The sequence below is a fragment of the Natrix helvetica genome (assembly GCF_964273705.1).
Source record: "Natrix helvetica genome assembly, chromosome: Z".
In the NCBI taxonomy this organism is placed as follows: Eukaryota; Metazoa; Chordata; class Lepidosauria; order Squamata; family Natricidae; genus Natrix; species Natrix helvetica.
Genome location: NC_138554.1, coordinates 92,609,726 through 92,633,261, shown reverse-complemented (window position 1 = coordinate 92,633,261; position 23,536 = coordinate 92,609,726). Strand labels below are relative to the sequence as shown.

The following is a 23,536-nucleotide window of genomic DNA, read 5'->3' as shown; positions in this document are numbered from 1 at the left end:
CATGTTTTCTTACAATTAAGGTAAAAATCCCAGAAATAGAACAAGATTATATACATTTGGTTGCAAAAATAAAGCCCATATATCTAAGCCTTTAGGGAGGTTTATCATCATACTTCAGAATCCACATTTTATTTTTAATAATTAGGTTCACCTCCTAAAGAAAAAGCACTACAATAAACAAGACCTTCCCAATGAACGCAATGCTGCAAAAGTATCCCGGATACAGCTTAGCTATCCAAATTTTGTGTACCTGAATATGAAACTCTTTATTTAAGAATAAAAACACAATGTTTAATATTACTTCTCTTTTCAAGCATATAAAAATATGTAGTCTGTGAAAGAGATTAAACTGCTTATGTTCCTTTCCCTGAGGATGGAATCAATCACTGAAGTAGAAAAGGCTGATATTTAGAGAAGGAAACTTAAAGAAAATATCATACTTAAAAAACTAGATTTAAATTCACTGGCTCCTAATTGATTTTTATTGCCGACAGATGCATACAGTGATTGATTATAAGACTTACAGATGTTTAGCACCTTTTTTATTTCTCTAATAAGAATAATCTAATTTTTGATATCACTCAATGTACAGTATCAAACGTTACAATAAATCATATTTATAGTGATAGCAACAATTATCTAATGTATATTGAAGCCAGGCACAGTTCAAACTCTCACACTGTTGTTGGATTAATCTAGAAATGATTATTCCAATAATAATAATCCCAACTGCCAAATGCAATACAATGTGTAGTTGAATGGGCTTAAAATATTGTGAAACTTTTAGGATACCTTTTAAACCAAATAGTGTATTTCCAGAGAATGGTTGAGATCCTAAAGGAAAGTGATTAATTTATCAGCATTTTGGTACTTGCAAGAAATAGTTGTATTTTATTTTGCTTTTATTTGCTGTGTACATTTCTTTCCATTAGCCATAAAATAAACAGTAGGGAAATAGTCTTAACATTTTGTTTTATTTTCTATTGATTGATACTATATCAATTATATATAAATTTGAATGTATTCATTACAAAGTCATTTAAGATTGCTGGGTGTATAAAAATTACAGATAGTCCTCAACTTAAAATCATAATTGAACCTTGAATCATGTTTGTAAGTTACACCAGTTCATTGTTTGCAATGGGCATTTTTTTGTTGGAAATCAGAAGGAAATGCCATTTCAACCAAAAACTTAAATTGTAGTCCCCTGACCGCATAGCATTTTATAGCCATTACCAAGTGCCCAGAATTTGATCGTAGGTGGAGAAAGGTATGGAAATTTGGATTTCAGGTCCTGAATACTTTTTTGTGTCCAATATAACTTTGAATGATCACTAAGCAACCAATCGTAAGTCAAGGACTACCTGTACTTTTTGAAAGCCTAATTGTTTATATGAAATAATAATTAAGAATGTTTACTTTTTAAAAATACCTCATACCCTTTTTTTTCCTAGTAGCCAGAAAAGGCAACTGGTAAGTAATTATGATGACACTATGTTAGCCATTTTTTCCCAAGTTTTAAATTTTATTTTACATATACATATCAATGCGGGAACAGTGTGGCACCTGGGTGTCATACATTCTAACACAAATAGAACTAGTAAAATTGGTCATAGTTGTTACATTCAACCAATGTATATATTTCTAATAATAATTCACATTTATATTAAATTATAGTATATCGTTGTTTAATTATTCCATGTTTTAATATATTGCTCTAATATCACTCACCATATTATTTAATCATAATACATAATACCGCCATTCAATTTTTAAACTTCCCTTTTGTTATTGCTTTTATTTTATTATGTAAAAATATGTACACTAATATTCCCTTTTCTCTTATTTCTATCTCTATGCTAACTTTTGATCATGTCACCCTTTTATTAAAAGACATTTTCTTTCTATCCTACCTAACTGCTAATCATGCCACCATTCTAAAAAGAAAAGAAAGAAAGAAAGAAAGAAAGAAAGAGAAGAAAAGCAAATCAGTACAACAAAAAAAAGAGAAATTCTTTCCTTTCTATCCATCATCTCCTGTCCACTTCAATTCTTTGGTTGCTATGTTTTTTTAACTTGCCTCCCATATTCCTTTCTTGGATTTTTATCTCTGCCTGCATCTACTTCTTGGCTATTCAGTCTAAGTATTTCTCCCATCTCTACCCTCTTCCACTTCCAAAATATCTGCCCTTATCTCCCTTTCAAAAGTATCTTCCTATATCTCCAATTTTCTTTTCAACTGTCTTAAAATATTTTCCCCCTTATTTAATTCATCAATCATTGTTATTTTTATTATTATATCCTCCTTGTCTTTTTCTTTTATTCGCTGATTCTTCGGTTCAGTCTTTTCCTCCATTTCTTCTATTAGCTCCTCCCTTTTCTGGGCATCTTGATCTTTATTCATCATCCCTTGTACTGTATTTTCCATCTCTCTCCCCCTCCCCAAATAATCTCCTTAGATCCTTTCTCTGTGACGTCCTTTGTGCTTTGGAAAAATCAATGCCATCTCCTTTCAAGTTCCACTCATTTGTTCCTTTTGAAGCATCTTATTTTGTTTTTAAAAGTCCTACTTTTGTCCAGTAGTCCAAGAACCATTTATTCAGATCTAAAGTTGCCCTTCAAGAAGTACACTCATCACAGTTCTTTGTATCCCATAGGTAATCAATTAGTTGCATTTAAGAAGTCCCAGATGTTATCAAAAGTCTGTTTACATCCTCTTTACAGCATCAAACTTTAGGGGTCATTTTAATTAAATAGCTTCCTTTTTCTCATATTTTAATCTCCAGTAGTCATGGGGTAGTTAAATATCATCCAATAAATATTTTCACAATCCTTCATATAAGTATTCCCAGACATATATTTTCATTTTGTCAGCAAGTGACGCTCTCAACTTAAACTTCAGTGTTGCCACTAATCAATCTAATTTTAGTTTTTCAATTGTAATTTTAATTGTAATTCAATTGTAAAGGCAGGTTAAATTTTTTAAGATAGATAGTTCCAGCATTTTAAAATGCCTTCCCATTACCACGTCTTCTCAGTTTAAGAGTTCACTTTTCTGTATTTTTAAAGTTTTATTGTTTTTCCCTCTTTGCATCTTTTCCTTCCGGTCTGGTATTTTTCTCAAAATGCTTAATTGCTGCTTTAGAAAAAAGTTCTGAGCAAATAGTTCTAAATTATTCCTTGGGGTTAGTTTTTAAGTGAAAAAGAATCCTCTTCCCTCGTTCCAGTCACTGTTCAACTTCGCTCCAGCACCAATCTTAATTGTTCCTCAGTTGTCAAAGCTTTGTGGCAACCATCTTTAGACTGCCTCTTCTCCTCGTCATGGCTGAGAGGGAAAAAGAATCCCAGGACGGACAGGAAAGCGGAGACTCCGCAACCTCACAATGTCTCCCTCTTTGCTTCACTGCCCCTACAGGGCAGCTTTGGCTCCTGTTGGAGTCCACCGATGGAGAGAACTTGGTATGGGAGCGTGGAGACCTGCTTCACATGCCTGATCCTGCTATGATGTCAACTGGAAGTCATCTATGTTAGCTATTATGTTAAGGGGTAGCATTTCTTAGCAGTTAAGATGGCCAATTACCGATACATTTTCTCAAGTGTCTAAATATAGCCGTCAGTGCCAAAAGATTAATAATCTGTATTATGAGAGAAGGAGCCAATGTCGCGATAAGACAATGTGCGATCTCAATGCTCTGAGATCGCCATCGATACTTTTGCCGCTGGGTGGTCCAAACGGACCTAAACCGTCCCGCAGAGACGGTGAACAGGAACAATACGTCTTGCTGATCTCAGGGACATCGCAAAGTCCCTGATCGATCCAAGAGAAGTTCTTCAAGCCGGCGACAAAAAATCCAGCCATTAGGCTGATGAAGTCGGGGCAGTTCCAAAACGGAAGGATTTAGTATTAAACAAGCTTAAGTTTCCAATCCTATTTAATGAAAACTGCTGTTCCATTTTAGGCAGACTTAATTAGGATTGCACTGTTTAATATGCTGCAGAGCTGAAGAAAAGAAGGTGATGCACTTTGATAAATGGAAAATCATTGGAGATATTTAGTAATATAATTCATTAGGTTCTGAACTACAAGGTCACTGCAATATAATACAGATTTTTTAAATATTTTTTTTATTTTTTATTTTCAAAACAAACACAACACATCCTTCTTTACATACTGTAGCAAGTGTATCAGTTGGTTACAAAAAGGTTTTCGTGTATCTCTTCCATGGTCAACAAACATAATTCATATTAACTCAAGTATTTTAACTCAGATATTTATACATGTTACCATCATCATACCTCCATTTTCATTTGGCTATAATTGTGTAAACGTCCTTCATCATAAAATATACCAAGATTTAATACATAACCACATACTGACATTTCATTTACTATTTCTAAAATCCTCCAATAACACTGCATCCTTATATCCTATTCTAGCTAAACTTCCATAATATTTAATAACAAAGTTTCTAATCCTCCTTTCCAAATCACTGTTTACAATTTACATCCAGTTTCCTTATGTTGTAGCCATACCTGTATATATGTTGTTATCATTATCCCTCCTTTATTTAACTATGTCCTGCATCATAACATTTCCCCCTAATAATCAAGACTTAACTGTATCTTATGGCAAATAGTTTCTTTTTTGACAAAAAAGTAATGGATTGTGAGTAGCAGAAAAAGAACAAAGGGAAAGAAAAGTCCTTGATATGCAAGTCATCTTGTAGCTTTTGCATTTGGCAGCTTTTCCTAATATTTTCTGAAATAAGGCATTCACATTCAGTAAGCCACTCAAAGCTGTTAAGTGGGCAATGACAACTTATGCAGAGCAAAACATTTTAGTCAACACTTGACCATTTAGGCAAGTGGAGCTTCTTTGCAAAAAAATTGTGTTCCATTGCAATGGAAGATGATTAAAAGCAATTATTTGCTTCTCTAGAATTCTTTCTATTCTATAGGACAGTGATGGCGAATCTCTTTTGGCTCACGTGCCATAAGCAGGGGAAGCACAGGCGTGCTGCACCCATAATGCAATGTGCAACACACACACCCAGCATGCATGCACGCATGACAGGCACGACCCTCCATTTTTTGCATGCTTTTTTCACCCTCTCTAGGCTCCAGAGGCTTTTTAGGATCCTGGGGAGGGCAAAAAAAAGCTTCCCCCACCCTCCCAGAGGCCCTCCGGAGGCTTCAAGAGCTTCTATTCTGGAACTGACTTCCGGTTTGCTCGTAAGGCCGCTTTAAGTCCTCCGGAGCCTTCAGGGGCCTTCTGGAGGCTTTCCTGAAGGCTCTGGAGGATGAAAAATGGCCCTACGATCAAACTGGAAGTCACTTCCGGTTTGGTTATAGGGCTGTTTTTCGTCTTCCAGAGCCTCCAGGGACCTTCAGGAGGCTTCTCTGAAGGCTCCGGAGGACTAAAAACAGCCCTACAAGCAAACTGGAAGTGACTTCCGTTTTGTCAGTTGTGTCATTTTTCGTCCTCTGGAGCCTTCAGGGAAGCCTCTGGAAGGCCCCTGAAGGCTCCAGAGGGCTTAAACCGGCCCCATAAGCAAACTGGAAGTCCGTTCTCGAACTTGCAGTTTGCCCATAGGGCTGGTTTTTTGTGCTCCGGAGACTTCAGGGAAACTCCTGAAGCCTCTGGAGGGCCTCCAGGGCAGAGCGGTTGAGGCTGTTTTCGTCCTCCCCAGGCTCCTATAAAGCCTCTGGCGCCTGGGGAGGGTCAAAAATGGCTTTAAAAAAGGCTGAACTCAGCTGGCCAGCATGCCAACAGACAGGCCAACGCCTTGCATGCCCTGACAAATGGCTCCGCGTGTCACCTATGGCATAGGTTCGCCATCCCAGCTATAGGACAATATTTGTGGCTCAGGGTTGGAATTAAGGTCCTTGGTGCTTTCTGAGTTTGGTTGTTTCCTTGCAGATGTTTCATTACCAAAATTAGATAACATGAGTGCTACTGTTGGTGATCACTGATATTGCCTATGATGTTGCCTAGTTTGGGTTAGTTGTGGGATTCAAATTTTTTTACTACTGGTTCTGTGGCATGACTTGGTGGGCGTGGCACGGTTTGGTGGGTGTGGCAGGAGAAGGATACTGTAAAATGTCCATTCCCACCCTACTCCAGGAGAAGGAGACTATAAAATCTCCATTCCCCCTCCCACTTCAGGATAAGGTTACTGCAAAATTCCCAATTTCTCCTGATCAGCTGGAACTTGGGAGGTAGAGAATAGATGGGGCGGGGACCGTCAAAGGTGGTATTTATCGGTTCTCCCAACTACTCAAATTTTCCGCTACCGGTTCTCCAGAAGTGGTCAGAACCTGCTGAATACCACCTCTTGTTTGAGTAATGAAACATCTGCAACAAAACAACCAAGCTCAGACAGCCCAAGGATGCCTTTACTTCTCTGCTCAGACTGATATCTATGGAAGTTAGCTGAGTAGCATCAAAAGTTATTATCTGTTGCACGTTCAGATGCGAAAGTTAATAAAAGAAAGTGGGAATCCCTCAGTTACTTGTTTAATGTGTAATAAATATGAAGTTTCTGGCAAAAAAAGAAACAAAATAGTGAGTCAAATTACAGCAGATACACATGAAAATGAGAAGAGTACTATTAACTAAGACTAATTCCACATGCCCATTGGCAATTTCTCTAGATCTTTATGTTTGAAAGCTTCATTTTTGGGGAATATAATGGGATCCTAACATCAGTGCCCAGTTGTCAAGTAGAGAGTGGCTACTATGCATGGATGGCATTACTGCAGCCAGGAGTATAAAAATTGGAGCATATATATTTAATATTACATGTCTTGATGGCAGCAAGGATTGTATATGGATTGTATATTCCAACACTGGAAAAAACGAGGAACCACCCATCGAAAAAGATGTAATTAAAAAAAAAAAGCTAGATTGGGCAGAAATGGATAGGTTGACATATTTTCAAACATCGGACTTATCAATGATTGGACAATAGAAGTAGAAATTGGAAAAATACTATTATGAATTTCTTACGTTTAATATATTATTATATTATATATTGTTATATAAGCAAATTGAACAAGACAATACGCTGTTCATAAAGCACTTATGTATATTAAAGTACAATATATAACAAAATGGTTTAAAAAAAGGAAGCAAAGCTGTCTCATCTTCTGTATGGATGTAACCTGCAGATGATTTTTCAGTCAACATCTAGCATGCTTAGATTTCTGCAGCCTGTCACATGCAGGATACAACATTCCCTGTTGAATACTAAATGGAGATAGAGGAGGAACTATGAATCTGCAAGGAAGACTGTCCCTTGTCTCAAAGATGCAAATATAAGTAGACTACAGCTCCCATCCGGCCCAACTGGCCTTTGCACAGCTCTGATTCTGTTCTCTGTTAGGTATATTTGAAGAACGGTAACAGAAACTAGGCATGGCTAGTCTAGTGAAGAGAAGGACCAGAGGAGACACAATAGCAGTCTTCCAATTTTTGAGTGACTGCCACAGAGAGGAAGGGGTCAACCTGTTTTCCAAGGCACCTGAAGGCCAGACAAGGAATAATTGATGGAAACTGATCAAGAAGAGATTCAACCTGGAAATGAGGAGAAATTTTCTGAAAGTGAGAGCAATCAACCAATGAAACAGCTGGCCTTCAGAAGCTGTGGGAGCTTCATCACTGGAAGCTTTCAAGAAGAGACTGGACTGCCATTTGTCAGAAATGGTGTAGGGTCTCCTGCTTGGGTGGGGGGGGGGGGGTTGGACTAAATGACCTACAAGGTCCCTACCAACTCTATTAATATGTAAATTCTGATTACTCTGCTTATGAAAATAATATTAATGTAAGTGTTATCTGCCTATATCTTCCTATAATAATGGTAAACCCAAAAGGATTTTGAGTTTGTAAACTAAATACCCTTAGAAGCACTGGTGCAGTGTTCTGGAGCTGTGAGTTGTGGCTGTTTTGATTTTAATTATATATAAAGAATGGAGCATGCCATTAATTTTTCTTCAGTATCCACCATCCCAAAATGCTGGGTTGCCAACAGTGTGCCTAATGAAAACAGTATATTCTTATTTGAAGGCAATCACAGTTTCTAGCCCAGACAAGCTTGTCTTGTCAGTGTATGCCTAAGAGTGCCGGGTAATAGCACTGACCTAACTGTGTGCGGAGAGAAGGAAAATTTGTATTAAATTTATGCACATTGAAGGTCTTACAAATCATGAACCTAACTATATGCTTTTCCAGTCACAATGAACTTCATTAAATATTAATTAATTACAAAATTTTATCTGCAAAAACATATGGAGTATTTTTTTGGAAGAACTTTCAACATTCCCAATAGTTCTAGTGAAATCTACAATAACTTCTTCCCTCTCCTTTTCTTAATGACTATAGATTTGGACCATCCACTATATAGTCCCTGCTACCTTAACTCCCTTTTCCCAGATTCTCACTCTGGCTGCTGATCAAGCACGCCTTTTGTGAGACAGCTATTGGCCATACAAGGTTTGATGTGATGCACTGCTGGGGCTTCCTGAATCCTATATGTCTGTGGTGAAATTCAATTTTTTTACTACCAATTCTGTGGACGTGGCTTGGTGGGCATGGCAGGGGAAGGATACTGTAAAATCTCCATTCCCACTCCATTCTGGGGCCAGCCAGAGATGGTATTTGCCAATTTTCTGAACTACTCAAAATTTCCGCTACTGGCTCTCCAGAACCTGTCAGAACCTGCTGAATTTCACTCCTGCTACAAGTGGTAAGCTGATGATCCTCCTCAAAACATGCTACTTAGTCTTCCCCCAAAACTAAGTCTTCAATTCCTGCCACCTGCCTATCTTCTCCCCTATTTCTGTCTTTTTGACTGCCCTATACCTTGTCTTCTGGGGTGGAAAGCAGTCCCAGAACCATGTGACTCTCAGGCTGCTTGTCACGCTGCAGCTCAGAAGCTTCTTGGCACACTGCAACTCTGGGGCTGCAAAGGACTCTTGAGCTGTAACTCAAGTGTGAAGTAATAGCATCCCTGGAAGCTCCAGTTGTATCAAAAGCACGTGCAAAGCCTCAGCATCCCAGGAAGCCCCAGCAGTGCATCACATAGCTGCAGCATCTTTAGCCATCTTAGAAATGCTGCATAAAACCATATCCACTCTGGGAAATCTCAGCCTCCCTAGCCCAGCTGCAGCCCTCGCCACCCTGGAGTCTGAGGCTGTTGTTTCCCCGCACTCTGCTGACCTTTGATATCTCTAGTTCCCATTGTCAGGAGAAAGTGCCTGCCCTGGCCCTTCATAAGGGGAATGCCATCTTCCCCACGCCTTTCAAGGAAACCATTCTGTGTGATCTTGTGAAGAAAATCTTATATGGCCAGTAGCTGTCTCACAAAAGGCATGCTTGATCAGCAGCCAGAAGAAGAATTTGGGAAAAGGGAGTTAGGGCAGCAAGGGCTATATAATGGAAGGTGCCAAAAAGGCAACAATGGGGAAAAATAAACAGGTGGGAGAGTTGAAATACGCTTGCAGTTGGGAATACGAGCAGGGTATCAAGTGCCTGGTTTTGATCACGAAAATTTAGTGGCATTCCAGTGGCAGTAATTTTTGGCACCAGTCATATGTCTTTTTGTTCAGCTATAACTTCAAACATGGTTATATAAGTCAAAAACAACCTGTAATCTAATGGACACTTCAAAAAAAATTACTAATTTCTTCTCAGTGTTCTCTCTATGTTTGGCCTGTTTAACACTTATTCAATATCTAGTGAATTTAGATAGTCAAATAACCAAATTTAGATAATTAAATGACCAAATTTGAATTGCTTTTTCTTGCCTCCAGCTGTCAGAAATGACAGGAACAAAAAGAAAAAGGAGCCTTTAAAGCAAGAGTTCTTAGAGAATTATGAAATGACAGCAGAACTGGATGATCTCACTGAGAAAATCAGAAAATCTCACCAGGAAACATTCCCTTCACTCTGCCAGCTGGGCAAATATACAACGGTAAGAGCTATTGTAAAAATTTTATTTTATTTTATTATTTTATTTTGTTATTTTATTATTTTTTATTATTTTATTTTATTTTATTATTTTATTTTATTATTTTATTTTATTATTTTATTTTATTATTATTATTTTTAGGACTGGAAGATTGGATGGAATCTCAGAATTAGATTGCTCTAGAACAGCGATGGCGAACCTTTTTTGGCTCGTGCGCCACAAGTGAGGGGAGCGCGGGGGGGTCGTGTGCGGGCGTGCCGCACCCATAATGCAATGTGCGATCCCCCAGTGCGCATGCGCGCACAACGCGTGCCGCCCCCATTTTTACATGCTTTTTTCGCCCTCCCAGGCTCCAGAGGCTTTATAGGAGCATGGGAAGGGCGAAAAGAGCCTCCCCCGCCCCCCGGAGGCCCTCCGGAGGCTTCAGGGACCATCCGGAGGCTTCCCTGAAGCCTTCGGAACGCTTAAAACCACCCTCCGAGCAAACCGGAAGTGACTTCCGGGTTGCTCGGAGGGTGGTTTTAAGCGTTCCGAAGGCTTCAGGGACCATCCGGAGGCTTCCCTGATGCCTTAGGAGCGCTTAAAATGACCCTCCGAGCAAACTGGAAGTGACTTCCGGGTTGCTCAGAGGGTCATTTTAAGCGCTCCTAAGGCATCAGGGAAGCCTCCGGACGGTCCCTGAAGCCTTCGGAACGCTTAAAACGACTCTCCGAGCAATCCGGAAGTCACTTCCAGTTTGCTCGGAGGGTCGTTTTAAGCGCTCTGAAGGCGTCAGGGAAGCCTCCAGACGGTCCCTGAAGCCTCTGGGGGAGGCGGGGGAAGCTCTTTTCGCCCTCCCAGGCTCCTATAAAGCCTCTGGAGCCTGGGGAAGGCGAAAAATAGCGTTTAAAAAGGTGAACTCAGATGGTCAGCACGCGCATGCGCGCTGGCCAGCTGACAGGGCAGCGCCTTGCGTGCCCTGACAAATGGCTCCGCGTGCCACTTGTGGCACGTGTGCCATAGGTTCGCCATCACTGCTCTAGAAAGACGATGCCTATTATAGTACAATCACATGCCTTAAAATAGAATCCTTTTATACTTCACTGATCTAGCTTGTATAGTCCAGTAAATAACTGAACAATAAATAGTATTTAGTTGATGGACCAAAAATAAATAGAACAAATTTGTACTCGTAAACAAATTCTTGCAACTGATAATAGTAAATCAGTTAAACAAAAGTATCTCTTGGGTACAGCATATGTGATGGAGTGGAAATAGGAAATTTAGATGGTTTTATTTTATTTTACTGGAAAATGGTAAAAAAAGCTGGAAAAAGAAAATTTAATCTGGATGGATTGTATGTCCTATTGATAAAGGAAATACTATTTTTAAAGTGGAAATGTAAGGAAGAAAAGCAAAAGTTGGGTGTGTTGAACTGCAAAGCATAATTCAGTGTCCAGTGGATAAATAAGGCAGCCGACTTCCCAATAAGAATATGTTTATGTATCCATAACTAAAATTAGGAATACACTTTGCATATATAATATTATACATACATATACATGTTATAGGTATATTGCTACACTGTAGCAGAATAAGACACTATATAATCAAGTCAATTCAAGAGGATAAAATTGAAATAAATCCTGGAAGTCAAACAAGGTAAGAATTGAAGATCAAAATCCTGAGCAAGAAAGAACTAGGAAAGAAATAAGAATCAATAAATCAATTTTTATTCAGTAACAGAATAGCAAATAAAACAAAGAATCAAAGTTAATTAAGATAAAAAGAAAAATACACAACCTTCTAAAATATTTAAGAAAGATTGGAAGAGGTGCTAAGGTGTACTGTACAATCTATAGAGCAATACTTAGCTGTGAGTAACAAAATGAAATCAGATTGATCAGATAGTAATAACATAAGATAGAATGAGTCAGGATGTTTAATGAAGAATAGACATCACAATGCATGGTGAGCAGCAATGTTCCCTCTAATTTTTTTTCGATGTGAGCAGAAAAGTATAGTGTTTGAGCGGCACATTTTCATGCCTGAGCACCCGAATTTTTTTCACAGATGTCACCTAAGACAACAACGAAATCAGTATGATTTGAAACTCAAAGTTATGTTTCTTCAAGGTACCCGCTTAATTCAAAGTGTTATATAATATCAGTATCACTTAACAACGCTCCTGCTTAGCAACCAAAATGTTGGCTCAGAAACTCTGGCATTTGAAGCACGCAACTCTTAAAGCTGTCAAGTTACAAGACCCTTGCACCCCTAACCCTTTAGGGAAAAAAACCCCCAGGGGTCTTCAAACCTGACAGCTTTAAGATTTGTGGACTTCAACTCCCAGAATTTCTCCTCCAGTCCTGTTGGCTCAGGAACTCTGGCATTTGAAGCATGGAAGTCTTAAAGCTGTCAAGTTACAAGACCCTTCCACCCCTAGAAAAAAAATGCAGAGCTCTTCAAACCTGACAGCTTTAACACTTGTGGACTTCAACTCCCAGAATTCCTCCTCCAGTCATGTTGCAGCGACGTCATCTGCGTGGATCTGCTCCATCTCTGCTTTCTTCATTGTGGGCAGGGCTGCTGCTGAAGTTGCCGACGAGTTGCCAGCAGAATAACTGCTGCTACCTCCTCCTCCTCCAACAGCACCACCAGATTTGCTCCTGAGCTCAGCGCTGGGTAACCCGTGCCCGGTCCTCCTCCTCCGTGCTTTTGAAGAACCATGAGGCTTTTTTTCCCCCTGCTCCCTCCCCGCCTTCCTACTGTCTCCCGCAGCCTCATGGCTCTTCAAAAGCACGGCGGAGGAGGAGGAGGGGGCAGGCAGGGGTAACCCAGCGCTGAGCTCAGGTGCTCCGAGCAGAGGGGAGGCGCCGCTGCCATGCGCGGAGATGCCGGCTGGAGCTTTGCCGGCTTCATCTCAGCTGCAGCGCCGGGCGGCAAATCCGGCAGTGCTGCCTGTTAGAGGAGGAGGAGGAGGTGGTGGCAGCAGTTCTTCCGGTGGCGGTGGGGGCTTTGGGGCTTCACAACTAGCCTCAGTCGCCCCGTGCTCCTCAAAGCAAGTCTGGGGAAGTCCTTTGCAGGCGGCCCGTTCTAGCTGCCTGCAAAGGACCTCCCCAGCTTCCAAAGCCTGTGGCAATAGAAATCACTGCGCGGCAGTTGAAAACTGCTGCACGGTGTTTTCTTGCCACCTGCGCGCTAGCGCAGCCGCGCACCTTAGAGGGAACGTAGGTGAGCAGGGGTGGGTTCCTGCCAGTTCTAACCTCTTCTATAGAAGAGGTTCCACAAATCTACCATGCTGTTTAGAACCTGTTCCAGGTCCCTCCCCCCGCCCGTCCGCACATCATCAAGATGAAGAGTGAGAGGAGGAATTCTGGGAGTTGAAGTCCACAAGTCTTAAAGCTGTCAAGTTTGAACACCCCTGGTTTTTTTTTTAAAGGGTTAGGGGTGCAAGGGTCTTGTAACTTGACAGCTTTAAGACTTGTGTGCTTCAGATACCAGAGTTTCTGAGCCTACATTTTGGTTGCTAAGCAAGAGGATTGTTAAGTGAGTTTCACCACATTTTACGAGTTGGCCACACCCACCCGGTCACATGGCTGGCAAGCAACCCCCACCCGGTCACATGGCCGGCAAGCCACTCCTACAAAGCAGGCCACACCTACAGAAGAGGTTCTAAAAAATTTTGAAACCCACCACTGAGGGTGAGCATGCTAATTAGAGAGAACAATATGAAATAATATATTTCATCATTTCAGTTATCTCTCCATGGATGAACCCAGTCTCTGTTCAAAGAGGATATTTTGATATCGTTCTTTGATAATAGCTGCTGGGAGGAAACTATCAGTTCTGAAAGGATCCATGCACTTTATATACATACTCCCAAGAAACACGGCTCTATAAGTGAATATTGTCAAAAGGTGCTTTTTTTCCAAAAGGCAGCTGAACATCACAAAAGTGAATATTGTTTCACCTGATTTATACATGAGCATCAGTGTTTTGTGAGTTTTTAATGAGGTTTTGTTTTCTCTGTCTCATTCAACTGTGGGAGTCGGAATCTCATAGGGCTGTGATGGTGAACCTATGGCACATGTGCCACAAGTGACATGCGGAGCTATTTCTGTCAGCTCCAGCGCACATACGTTTTGGCCATTTTTGCCCTATCCAAGCTCCTACAAAGCCTCTGGAGCCTGAGGAGGGTGAAAAATGGACCTACCGGGCTCATCAGAAGTCAGAAAATGGGCCGTATCTGGTCTCAGGTGGGAGGAGCCTGTTTTTCCCCTCCAAGAAAGCCATGCACGGGGCAGTGGGGTGGGGTTCCACACACGCATGCGCAGGGGGCATGGCTCGGGGGTGTATTAAATTATGGCGGTGGGCACACGAGCAGGTGTGATAGCTTGTGTGTGTGCTTTTGGCACTCGAGGTGAAAAAGGTTCGCTATCACTATCATACGAAAACCAGATATTTTCTGGCATCTTGAAATTTCTATTGTGAATTACCAGTCTCCTTTTTCTCTAAGAAGATGGGGTGTATGTTTGATAAAACAGTTGAGAAGCACACCTATTTCTCTAGTGGATTGTAGTCTGTGATTAGGTGTCACAAACAAGATGAATTTCAGAAAGACCAGTTTGATATACAGGTAGTCATTGACTTATGACCATACATTCAGTGACTTCTCTAAATTGGGAAGTCACAGCCTGCTGCCCAACCAGTGGTGGGTTGTAGGAGGTACCCCCCGGTATGGGAGTACCGGTGCCTGCTGGGAGCACCGGGTACTGTTCCGATACAGTGCTCCGGAGGGCTCACCTGCCCGCCCGAGCTCCTTTCCTATATTTGAGCTCTTCGGTGCTTATGCGCATGTGCACAGAGCATATGGCGCCTGCGTGACGCTCCGCCAAGCAGCTGGAGTGTTGCAGAGGTGTTGCAGGAGACTCTGCGCACATGCTGTGTGCGTGCTGCGCATGCATGTGGGGGGACGCTGGGCCCCATTGCACCGCACCGGTTGTAACGGGATCTGGAACCCACCACTGTACCCAACCCACCGGTTTGCAAACTTGCCATGGCCTAATAGACTTTAGCCTTTTATCTTGCTACTAACATAGGTAAAATGCCACACTTAACTTTGCTGTTTTTTTCCAGCCACTGATAGCCCAGCTCATGAATGGTGTTGCAAAAGGAGGCTTCACAGGGATTGCAAGAATGGAGGCTCTTTGGTAGGGCTTTGCCATCTTTTCCAAATCACGTCCCAATTTTGGTCATCTGTCAAGGACTACCTGTAGTGTAAAAACTCTGAACTGAATATTTGGATATTTGGTGGGCAAGACAATAAATATTAAGCCTTACAAACAATACCACAAGTGACAGGGGTCAATCAGTCAGTTAATCAGTCAGAATAGAGTTGGAAGGGACCTTAGAGGTGTTCTAATCCAACCACCTACTCAAACAGGAGACCCTATACCATTTCAGACAGTGGCTGTCCAGTCTTGTATTAAAAACCTCCAGTGATAAAGTGCCTACAACTTCTGAATACAAGCTATTCCACTGGTTAATTGTTTCCACTGTTAGGCAGTTTCTCCTTAATTCCAAGTTGCTTCTCTTCTTGATTAGTTTCCATCCATTGTTTCTTGTCTTGCCTTCTGATGCTTTGGAAAATACGTTGACCCTCTTGTTTGTGGCAGCCTCTCAAATATTGGAATACTGCTGTATGTCATCCCGGTCCTTCTTTTCTCTGGATTAGCCATACCCAATTCCTGCAGGCATTGTTTGTATGTTTTAGTCTCCAGGCCTTTAATCATCTTAGTTGCTCTTTGCACTTTTTCTAACATCTCAGGATCTTTTTTATGAAGATGGTTTATAAAGGAGTGACCAAAGATGCTTTTATAAAGATAGTTTTATGAAGTGGTGACCAAAACTGGATGCAGTATTCCAGGTGTGGTCTTACAAAGGATTTATAATCATATTAATACTTCATGTGATTTTGATTCCATGCCTCTGCAACCAAGGATTGTATGAGCTTTTTTGCTACAGCCACACACTGCTGGCTCATGTTTAAGTGATCATCCACTAGGACAGCAGTCACCAACTGGCGGTCTGTGGACCATTGGTGGTCTGTGAGAATTTTTGGTGGCCCGCAGGAAAATTATTTCCATTTTTTATATTGCACTAAATCAGGAGTCCTTAAACTAGGAGGGATATGTGCAATGAATGTTTGCGTTGCTGCAGAGAGTCTCCCCCTTTGGGGTCTTTTTGTGTGGGTCAGAGTGGCGCAGAAATTTCGACTTGGGGTCTGCTTGGTCTCCTGGTGTGGGGCTTTGGGCTAAGGCTGGAGGGAAGTGCTGGTGGTGGTGATGAGCTGGAGGACCTTGTTCCAGTGGGACTGCATCATAGCCTGGAACTGGCTGACCATCTCAGCCCGCTGAGCCTCCAGGTGCCGGTACCTGGCCTTGAACTCCTGCAGGTCTTCCATTTGCTTGGCAAGTCTATGCTAGTCCTCAGTAAGGTGTTTCTACTGAGCCTTCTTCTTGGTTAGATCCAATTTGAACTGAGCTGTTTTACTAACTCTTTTTCATGTGGCTCTTTAGCTCCAACAACTGCTTTCTGTTGGGGCCCTAAGGAGCCCAGGCGGTGAGGCGAGGAGTGTCTGGGAGGGGTGAGTAGAGGCTGGCGAGGAACCCCTCGATGTAAGTGACATTGAGTTGGCCACGTCCACCCAGTCACATGACCCACGCCCATCCAGCCGGTCATTGGGCAGATCATATTAGTGGTCCACGGGATTTAAAATTATGAATTTAACGGTCCCTAAGGTCCGAAAGGTTGGTGACACGTGTACTAGGACTTCAAGGTCCCTCTCACTGTTACCATTTTTTTAGCCTGGTTTTTCCTAATCTATGCGTTTTCTGCCTAGGTGTAAAACCTTGCTTTTATTTGCATTAAATTTCATGTTGTTGTATAGGGCCCATTGTTCAGGTCTGTCAAGATTTTTTGGGATCCTGAGCTTGTCTTGTGGATTGTTCATTATTCCTGCCAGCTTAGTGTCATCTGCAAATTTGATGAGTTCTCCTTCTATTTCCTCATCTAAGACATTTATAAAAATATTGAAGAATATTGGGCCTAAAGCAGAGCCTTGTGGTATCCCACTGCTTACTTCTCTCCATATGGATGTACTACCATTAATCATTAATCCATGTGCTGGTGATGCTGCCTATCCCACATTTTTCTAGTTTACCAAGAAGTAGGTTGTGGTCTTCTTTGTTGAAGTCTTGCTTGAAGTTTAAGTATATGATTCCACAGCATTTCGCTGGTCTATTAATTTAGTCACTTTGTCACAGAATGAAATAAGATTGGTCTTGTTTATTAATTTTTATTTTATTATTTATTTATTTATTATTATTCCCTAAAAATTGAATCTCCTATCATCAATATGGGACGTGTTGGCTCAGTGGCTAAGGCGCTGAGTTTGTCAATCAGGTTCGAATCTTTAGCGCCGCATAACGGAGTGAGTTCCCAGCTTCTGCCAACCTAGCAGTTGGGAAGCACCTAAAAAATGCAAGTAGAAAAATAGGAACCACTTTGGTGGGAAGGTAACAGCGTTCCATGCGCCTTCAGCATTTAGTCATACCAGCCAAATGACTATGGATACGTCTTCGGACAGCTCTGGGTCTTTGGCTTTGAAACGGAGATGAGCACTGCCTCTAGAGTCAGGAATGACTAGATTATGTGTGCGAAGGGAACCTTTACCTTTACCTATCATCAATATTCACTTTTTTTCCTTAGGGAAGTCTGTAAGTCAGGAATCTTACATGCCACATAATATAGGGAAATGGCCTGATTCAAAAGTAAATGTGACAGAGAGTTCTCGAATCATGGGTGTACTATCTTTTGGCTCTGACTCTACTTATGTCTTGTTTCAGCCCTACTGATCATACTATTCCCAGCAAATCATTAGTCAGTTTAAAAAAGGCTGCTCAGGCTCGGCTTACAGATTCAAAAATTTTCATCTGCTCTTAATCTAAATTTCCGTTTGTTTCGTTGGGCAAGTGGAAATCAGTAAAAACAAAAGCCAGTTTGGTCTAATGGTTAATGTACCAAATTAGAAACCAGGAAACTGTGCGTTCTAGTCCTGTCTTAGTCATTAAAGCTGGCTGGGTGACTTTGGACCATTCATTCCCTCCGATCAACTTATCTCATAGGGTTGTTGTGCAAAAAAATTAAATAAATAAGGGGAAGGACTTTATGTATGTTTACTGCTTTGAGTTACATATAAAGTAATAAAGGCAATGTTTTAAAAATCTGAAAATAAAGAAAGATCTTTTTTTTCTTTGTGTTGTTTTATTTTTTGTGATCTCTATATCTTTCTCTTTTTAGTAAGAGGTGCAGCAAATAGTGGCAAAAACACTCAATGACACCGCTTAAATGAAAACTTAAAATTAAAAAAAAAATCTAAATATCAAATGGCAGTACAACAGGCTTGTCCATTTTTACTGATAAAAACAGAACTAAAGTGCTTTCCAGCTTTATTCCTGTCTTATTACTTGGCTGGCATGTCATTGCTGACTTGATTTTATCATTTGGTATGGAGGGAAATTGCTAAAACTATATTTCTAGAGATACTTTTAAATGCCCATTACCAAATGAAAGCCACAAATGCTTTCTGGCTAAAGTTCCCATAGTTATGGCACATCTAGCCATTTTCAGTTGGAGTCTCTCTTGACTTAGCAGGGCAGTAAAGCAACAAGGTAACTTTGTTCTTTATTCATGGCCTTTTCTCTTCAGTTTGCATAATAGTCAAATTAGATTTATGCTTTTTTAGAGCTGTTAGTCATTGGGTGAGACACAGATGCATCTAACTTTCTTGCATGGGTGGTGGGGAAGCATGATAAAGAGAGCTGGGAAGATCCAGCTGAAAATTTCATTCATACTTGCTGGTTTCATGCAACAACTTATTTCCAGATGGATGCCCTACTGTGGAATAAATTTCAAGCTCTAGGCTGTGATGTGTTCATGTCTACGTTGCCACTTTTCTAGGAAAATGGATATAAACTGACTATTGTATTTAATTACAGCCCAAATCACTACATATCTTGATTTTATCTCTCCCATCTTCCCAATCCCCCATGTGTGGCATTTCATCAACGTCCTTGAGGATATAAAGTAAATCTTTATACTTATAGGATGCAGAATCTTTAAAAGGGAATGTATGAAGTCATCAAAACAAAATCTATTAAAGCCCCCCACCCCAGTGTCTCATGTTGCAGCTCTAGAATATAATCTGCTGGATAAGATCCAACATTGGAATTTAATTCTCTGCACAATATATGTAGGATACTGTAGATGTGAAGTACGGAAGTGTTTAGTACTGTTTTATTTTACCTTCTGGATAGATGTCATCTGTGTTTCCTGCATATGACAAATTGAGGAAGAAAGAGATAGCTCAGACATGGATTCTCTTCTTAATTTACCTTAGTGAAATGCAATGCATGTAGTTTATTGTTATGGTCAAAAGATCAGCATAAGGAATATAGAAAAATAAACACACAGAAAAGGAGTTTATATATAACCAGAATGTAAAACAGAACAAATATAGAAAATTTCTGTGTGTTTTAAAATAATTCTTGCATCTCAGATTGTGGTTCATCATTAGTTGTATTTGTATCTTTTCCAAGTTTTTCAAACCTCAGTCTGATCACTATTTTTATTCTTCATATATTTGTAATTGGTGCACTCCTGTGCCAATCATGTCCTGTCTCTAAGGGGCCGTTGTGACATTCCTAATCTTTCACTACATTGAATGCTCTATATCAAAAGTCCACAATCTCTGAGCCACATACATACTTGGCTGCATAGCTGGAGGTGAGTGGAAGCCAAGTGAGAAAACTCCCCCCCCCCCAGTCTGTGGAAAAGTTTTCTTCCATGAAACTGGTCCCTTGGGCCACAAAGGTTGGGACCATTGGTCTATATCGAACTGGAAATGATAGAAAGGAATATCTTGCTGCATTTTAGGAGTAGTTACTTGACCTCAGTACTATCCCGACATCCTTCCCTGCTGTCTTGAACCCCTGAGAATATAGTTCAGTGATATTGTACTTCCTGTTCTAACAGTTTGGTTGTATCTGTTCCTCCCTACTCAGGTTCATTTCCATAATAATTCATTTTTGGAAAGAATATGTTTTTGTTTTAACTGACTTTAGTCAAATTTAGAAGCTATTCCATTTTTTATTTTGCAGGTGCAGACAATATCTAGATAGAAGACAAAACTGTAATATTCTTCATAAGATGCTGCTTATTGCATATTACCCAATTTTGCATAATATTACCCAATTTTTCAACATTTATAATGCAGACTGAGCTCTAGGGCAATATAGTTTATATAGCTTGCCGGTGACTGCTAGAGCCTTCTCAGAGCTTATTGTCAAATTGTATACTTTAATCTAATCAAATGGAAAGATATATTAGAGAATAACTCTAGTAACTCTGATTACTTGATTTAATTTTCATTACAATTAATGTGTATAAATCAGATTTGGCTTTTGTTCTAGTCTCAACCGCTTGGGGAGATGTGTCTTTACTATGCTCTCCCTCTCTGGTGGTTATGCATCTTTGATTAAATTCAACTGGTACAACTTGCACCAACATATGCATAGTACTATGTAGAGATCTAGCATATATTTTCTCAGTGAACAACTGTTTGTAGATGAAGAATTTTGAACCCAAGGTAGAAGAGACTATTATCAAATGCCATATTTGGCAAGGAGAAAGGAAAAGGAATTCCTAATTGTTTTCTTCTGTCTAATAAATGGTTCTTCTTTTGTTCATAATATTTTTTTTCCAGAGATGTAAAAGCTTTTTGAGCCATAGAGAAGAAAGGCTAACTTGAACTACTAATTTGCTGAACCTATAAGCATGTTGAAAGAGGTCACATTGCATGGAAAGTGTACTCTGCAAAAGGAAGCTCTTTTTCCCACACATGGAAACCATTCTTCTAGTTACACATACTTAATTCCTCGGTTCTGACAGTGAAGGGTGGGATTTCAGTGTAAACACTGTATACCAAATGAGAAAAGAAGATCTGCAACCTTTAGAAATACTGTCATTTATTTTACCCATTGAACAGATATAGCCTTTAATCATAAGCACAAGAAAAGTATGTAAGGAAAGACTAGACAAGATTGAAAAACATATTGAAATTGTTAAGATACATTTCTTTTAGAGGGTTTTTGATTCAACTACATTTTGTCATAGCAATTGATTCATTTTGTTCTTTTTAGAACTCTAGTGCGGACCATAGAGTTCGTCTGGACCTTGGGCTTTGGGACAAATTCAGTGAACTTGCAACAAAGTGCATTATTAAAATAGTGGAATTTGCAAAACGATTGCCTGGTTTCACAAGTTTGACAATTGCAGACCAGATCACACTACTTAAGGCTGCTTGCTTGGACATTTTGGTATGTAACTTGTCTCTTTACAGTATTCTGTTCACTTTTGCTTCCAATAATCAGTATATTCAGGGAATCTTGCTGATTAATACTGGTAATAGAAAGATAACAGGCACAACAACCTTTGGGGATGTGCCATGGAAATGTTTGCATTTTTATAGAGCAAACAAGCTAGCAATAATATTTCTACTGTTTTCTCTAGCTTCTTCATATTCATCCCCATTCACTCCAGCATAGTCAGGCAAGCACACTTTTAAATGAAGCAGAGGCATTCTTGGGAACAAAGAAGGCTGTCACTTTGATTCATATTACAGCATTGCTGTTTGTATGTGAGAATATGTGTGTGTGAAGGGAGGGAGGGAGAGAGAGAGAATACTCATTTGAGGCAGGGAACCTGCTTCACACTAAAATAAGTTCTTGCAGTTAATGGTATTTCTCATAACTTGCTCTAGGAAACAAAAGGTGCTCAAAAGAGCTGTAACTAGCCAATTCCCAATTTTCCTGTATCTATCTAAACAAGTTCTAAGGAGAGAGACTGTCAATTTTAAACAATTGGAAATTGAAACTGAATGCCTTTCTTCTCCCATGATTAGAGATAAACAAAAGGATCAGAAAGATAAGTATTGCGAAACTGAAGAATATAGTTTTTCTGTTCAGAATTTGTAGCACTAAGATCCAAAATGTTTCCTTTTTTAAAGTTTATCCTATTAATTTGTGATTCCTAGTAAATGTTGTGAGAGTTCATGTGCATGTGATTAATCATTTTTTAAGGACAGAATGGAGAATCTGTGGCCCTGCAGATGTTCCTTAATATCATTAGCTCTAGCCAGTATAGCCTATGGTGAACAGCAACAATTGAAGGACCATACCCTTCCCTATCTTTGCTTTAGGGTAAAGTAAGTAATACAGAACTAATTCGCCAATACCTGTCTTGCCTCTTGTTAAGTAGATTTGAAGTTTGGTTTGTATAGGAATATTGCCCACTAAAATAATTAATATTACGTTACCAGAAACCTATAAAGTTTGGTTGAAAACTTCAAACAAAATCCTAGGGAGGGAAATATGGTAAGTACTGTAGCTTCTTTTCCTTTTCTTGCAAGTTCTACTACCACTACTACAAGATGATGAGAAGAAAAGAGGCAAGAGGAGATTAGCGTGCACCTCAAAGATGCACGTAGAAGAGTCCTTTTTCGCCTAGGCTTTCACATTTGTTAGTCTTCTTTTTATTGTGTATGCTCTTTCTTCAAGACAGACCCATCTATTGTCAATTACTTGCCTGCCAAAGTTAATGCTGCTGTAACATAACAGTGAAGTAATGCTATGAATTATAAAATCTGGCATAGTTCCAAGCATACCTGATGAAGAATTCTGAGAAGGAAGTTGAACTGCAGTTGAGAGGCAGAATAGCTTAATAAATGGTTACTATATTACTGCTGGTATGGCTCTTTTAAAAAAAGATAAGAGGGAGTTTTCTTAGCTTAACGTCTCTCCAACTTTTCACTCTTAAGAGGCTTCTTGCTATTTTCCTGGAAAATGTATCAGCAGCCAGATATAATCTTCTATAATCTTCCTTTGCTTCAAGAACCTTTCTGGATCCAAGACAGGATTGGACCAAGCTTTTGGCACAGATGGTAATATCTCATATAGATATGTGTCATCTTTAGCATTTTGCACAACTTTATTCTCTGGAGGAATGGAGACATTTCTCTTGTGTATATCTGATCATCATGTGATCCTTTATGTTCTCACTGTTTGGGTGGGGCCAAAAGTAGAAGTAGTTAGGTAGGTGCAACATCGTTTTACACCAGGGATGTCAAACTTGTGGGGGCAGATGCATCACGTGCTAGCCCCACCCCCGCCCAGTTTAGCGAAGGGGAAAAAGTCCCGGTACATCATGTGATGATGCCTTGATGATGCAAGTTTGACACCCCTGCTTCATGCTCTTCAGATCACTCCTTTTTCTCTCTTTTTCTTCTTTCTATGCTTGTTTTCTCTTCCACTGCCCTATCTCTCTTCTGCTTGCTGAGAAGGCTGAATTGATTGCTATCAGGCCAAAAAAACCCAAATGAAATGAAACTATGGTCCTCTTTCAAACTAGGGGTTCAAATTGTCCACTTCTGCATTATGGGATTAATTATGATAGAATTCTTTCTTGCA

At 40.1% G+C, this 23,536-nt stretch overlaps 1 protein-coding gene across 2 annotated transcripts in view; it reads left to right on the top strand.

Moving 5' to 3' along the window:
* RARB (retinoic acid receptor beta) overlaps positions 1-23,536 on the top strand; it is a 114,791-nt gene that overhangs the window by 82,553 nt on the left and 8,702 nt on the right. Inside the window, exons 4-5 of one of the 2 annotated variants that reach the window (XM_081933739.1) lie at positions 9,811-9,971; positions 21,212-21,388. In XM_081933739.1, the coding sequence (XP_081789865.1) occupies positions 9,811-9,971; positions 21,212-21,388 (338 nt within the window). The remainder of the gene's footprint in view (positions 1-9,810; positions 9,972-21,211; positions 21,389-23,536) is intronic. The other variant, XM_081933740.1, reaches the window with a different exon arrangement.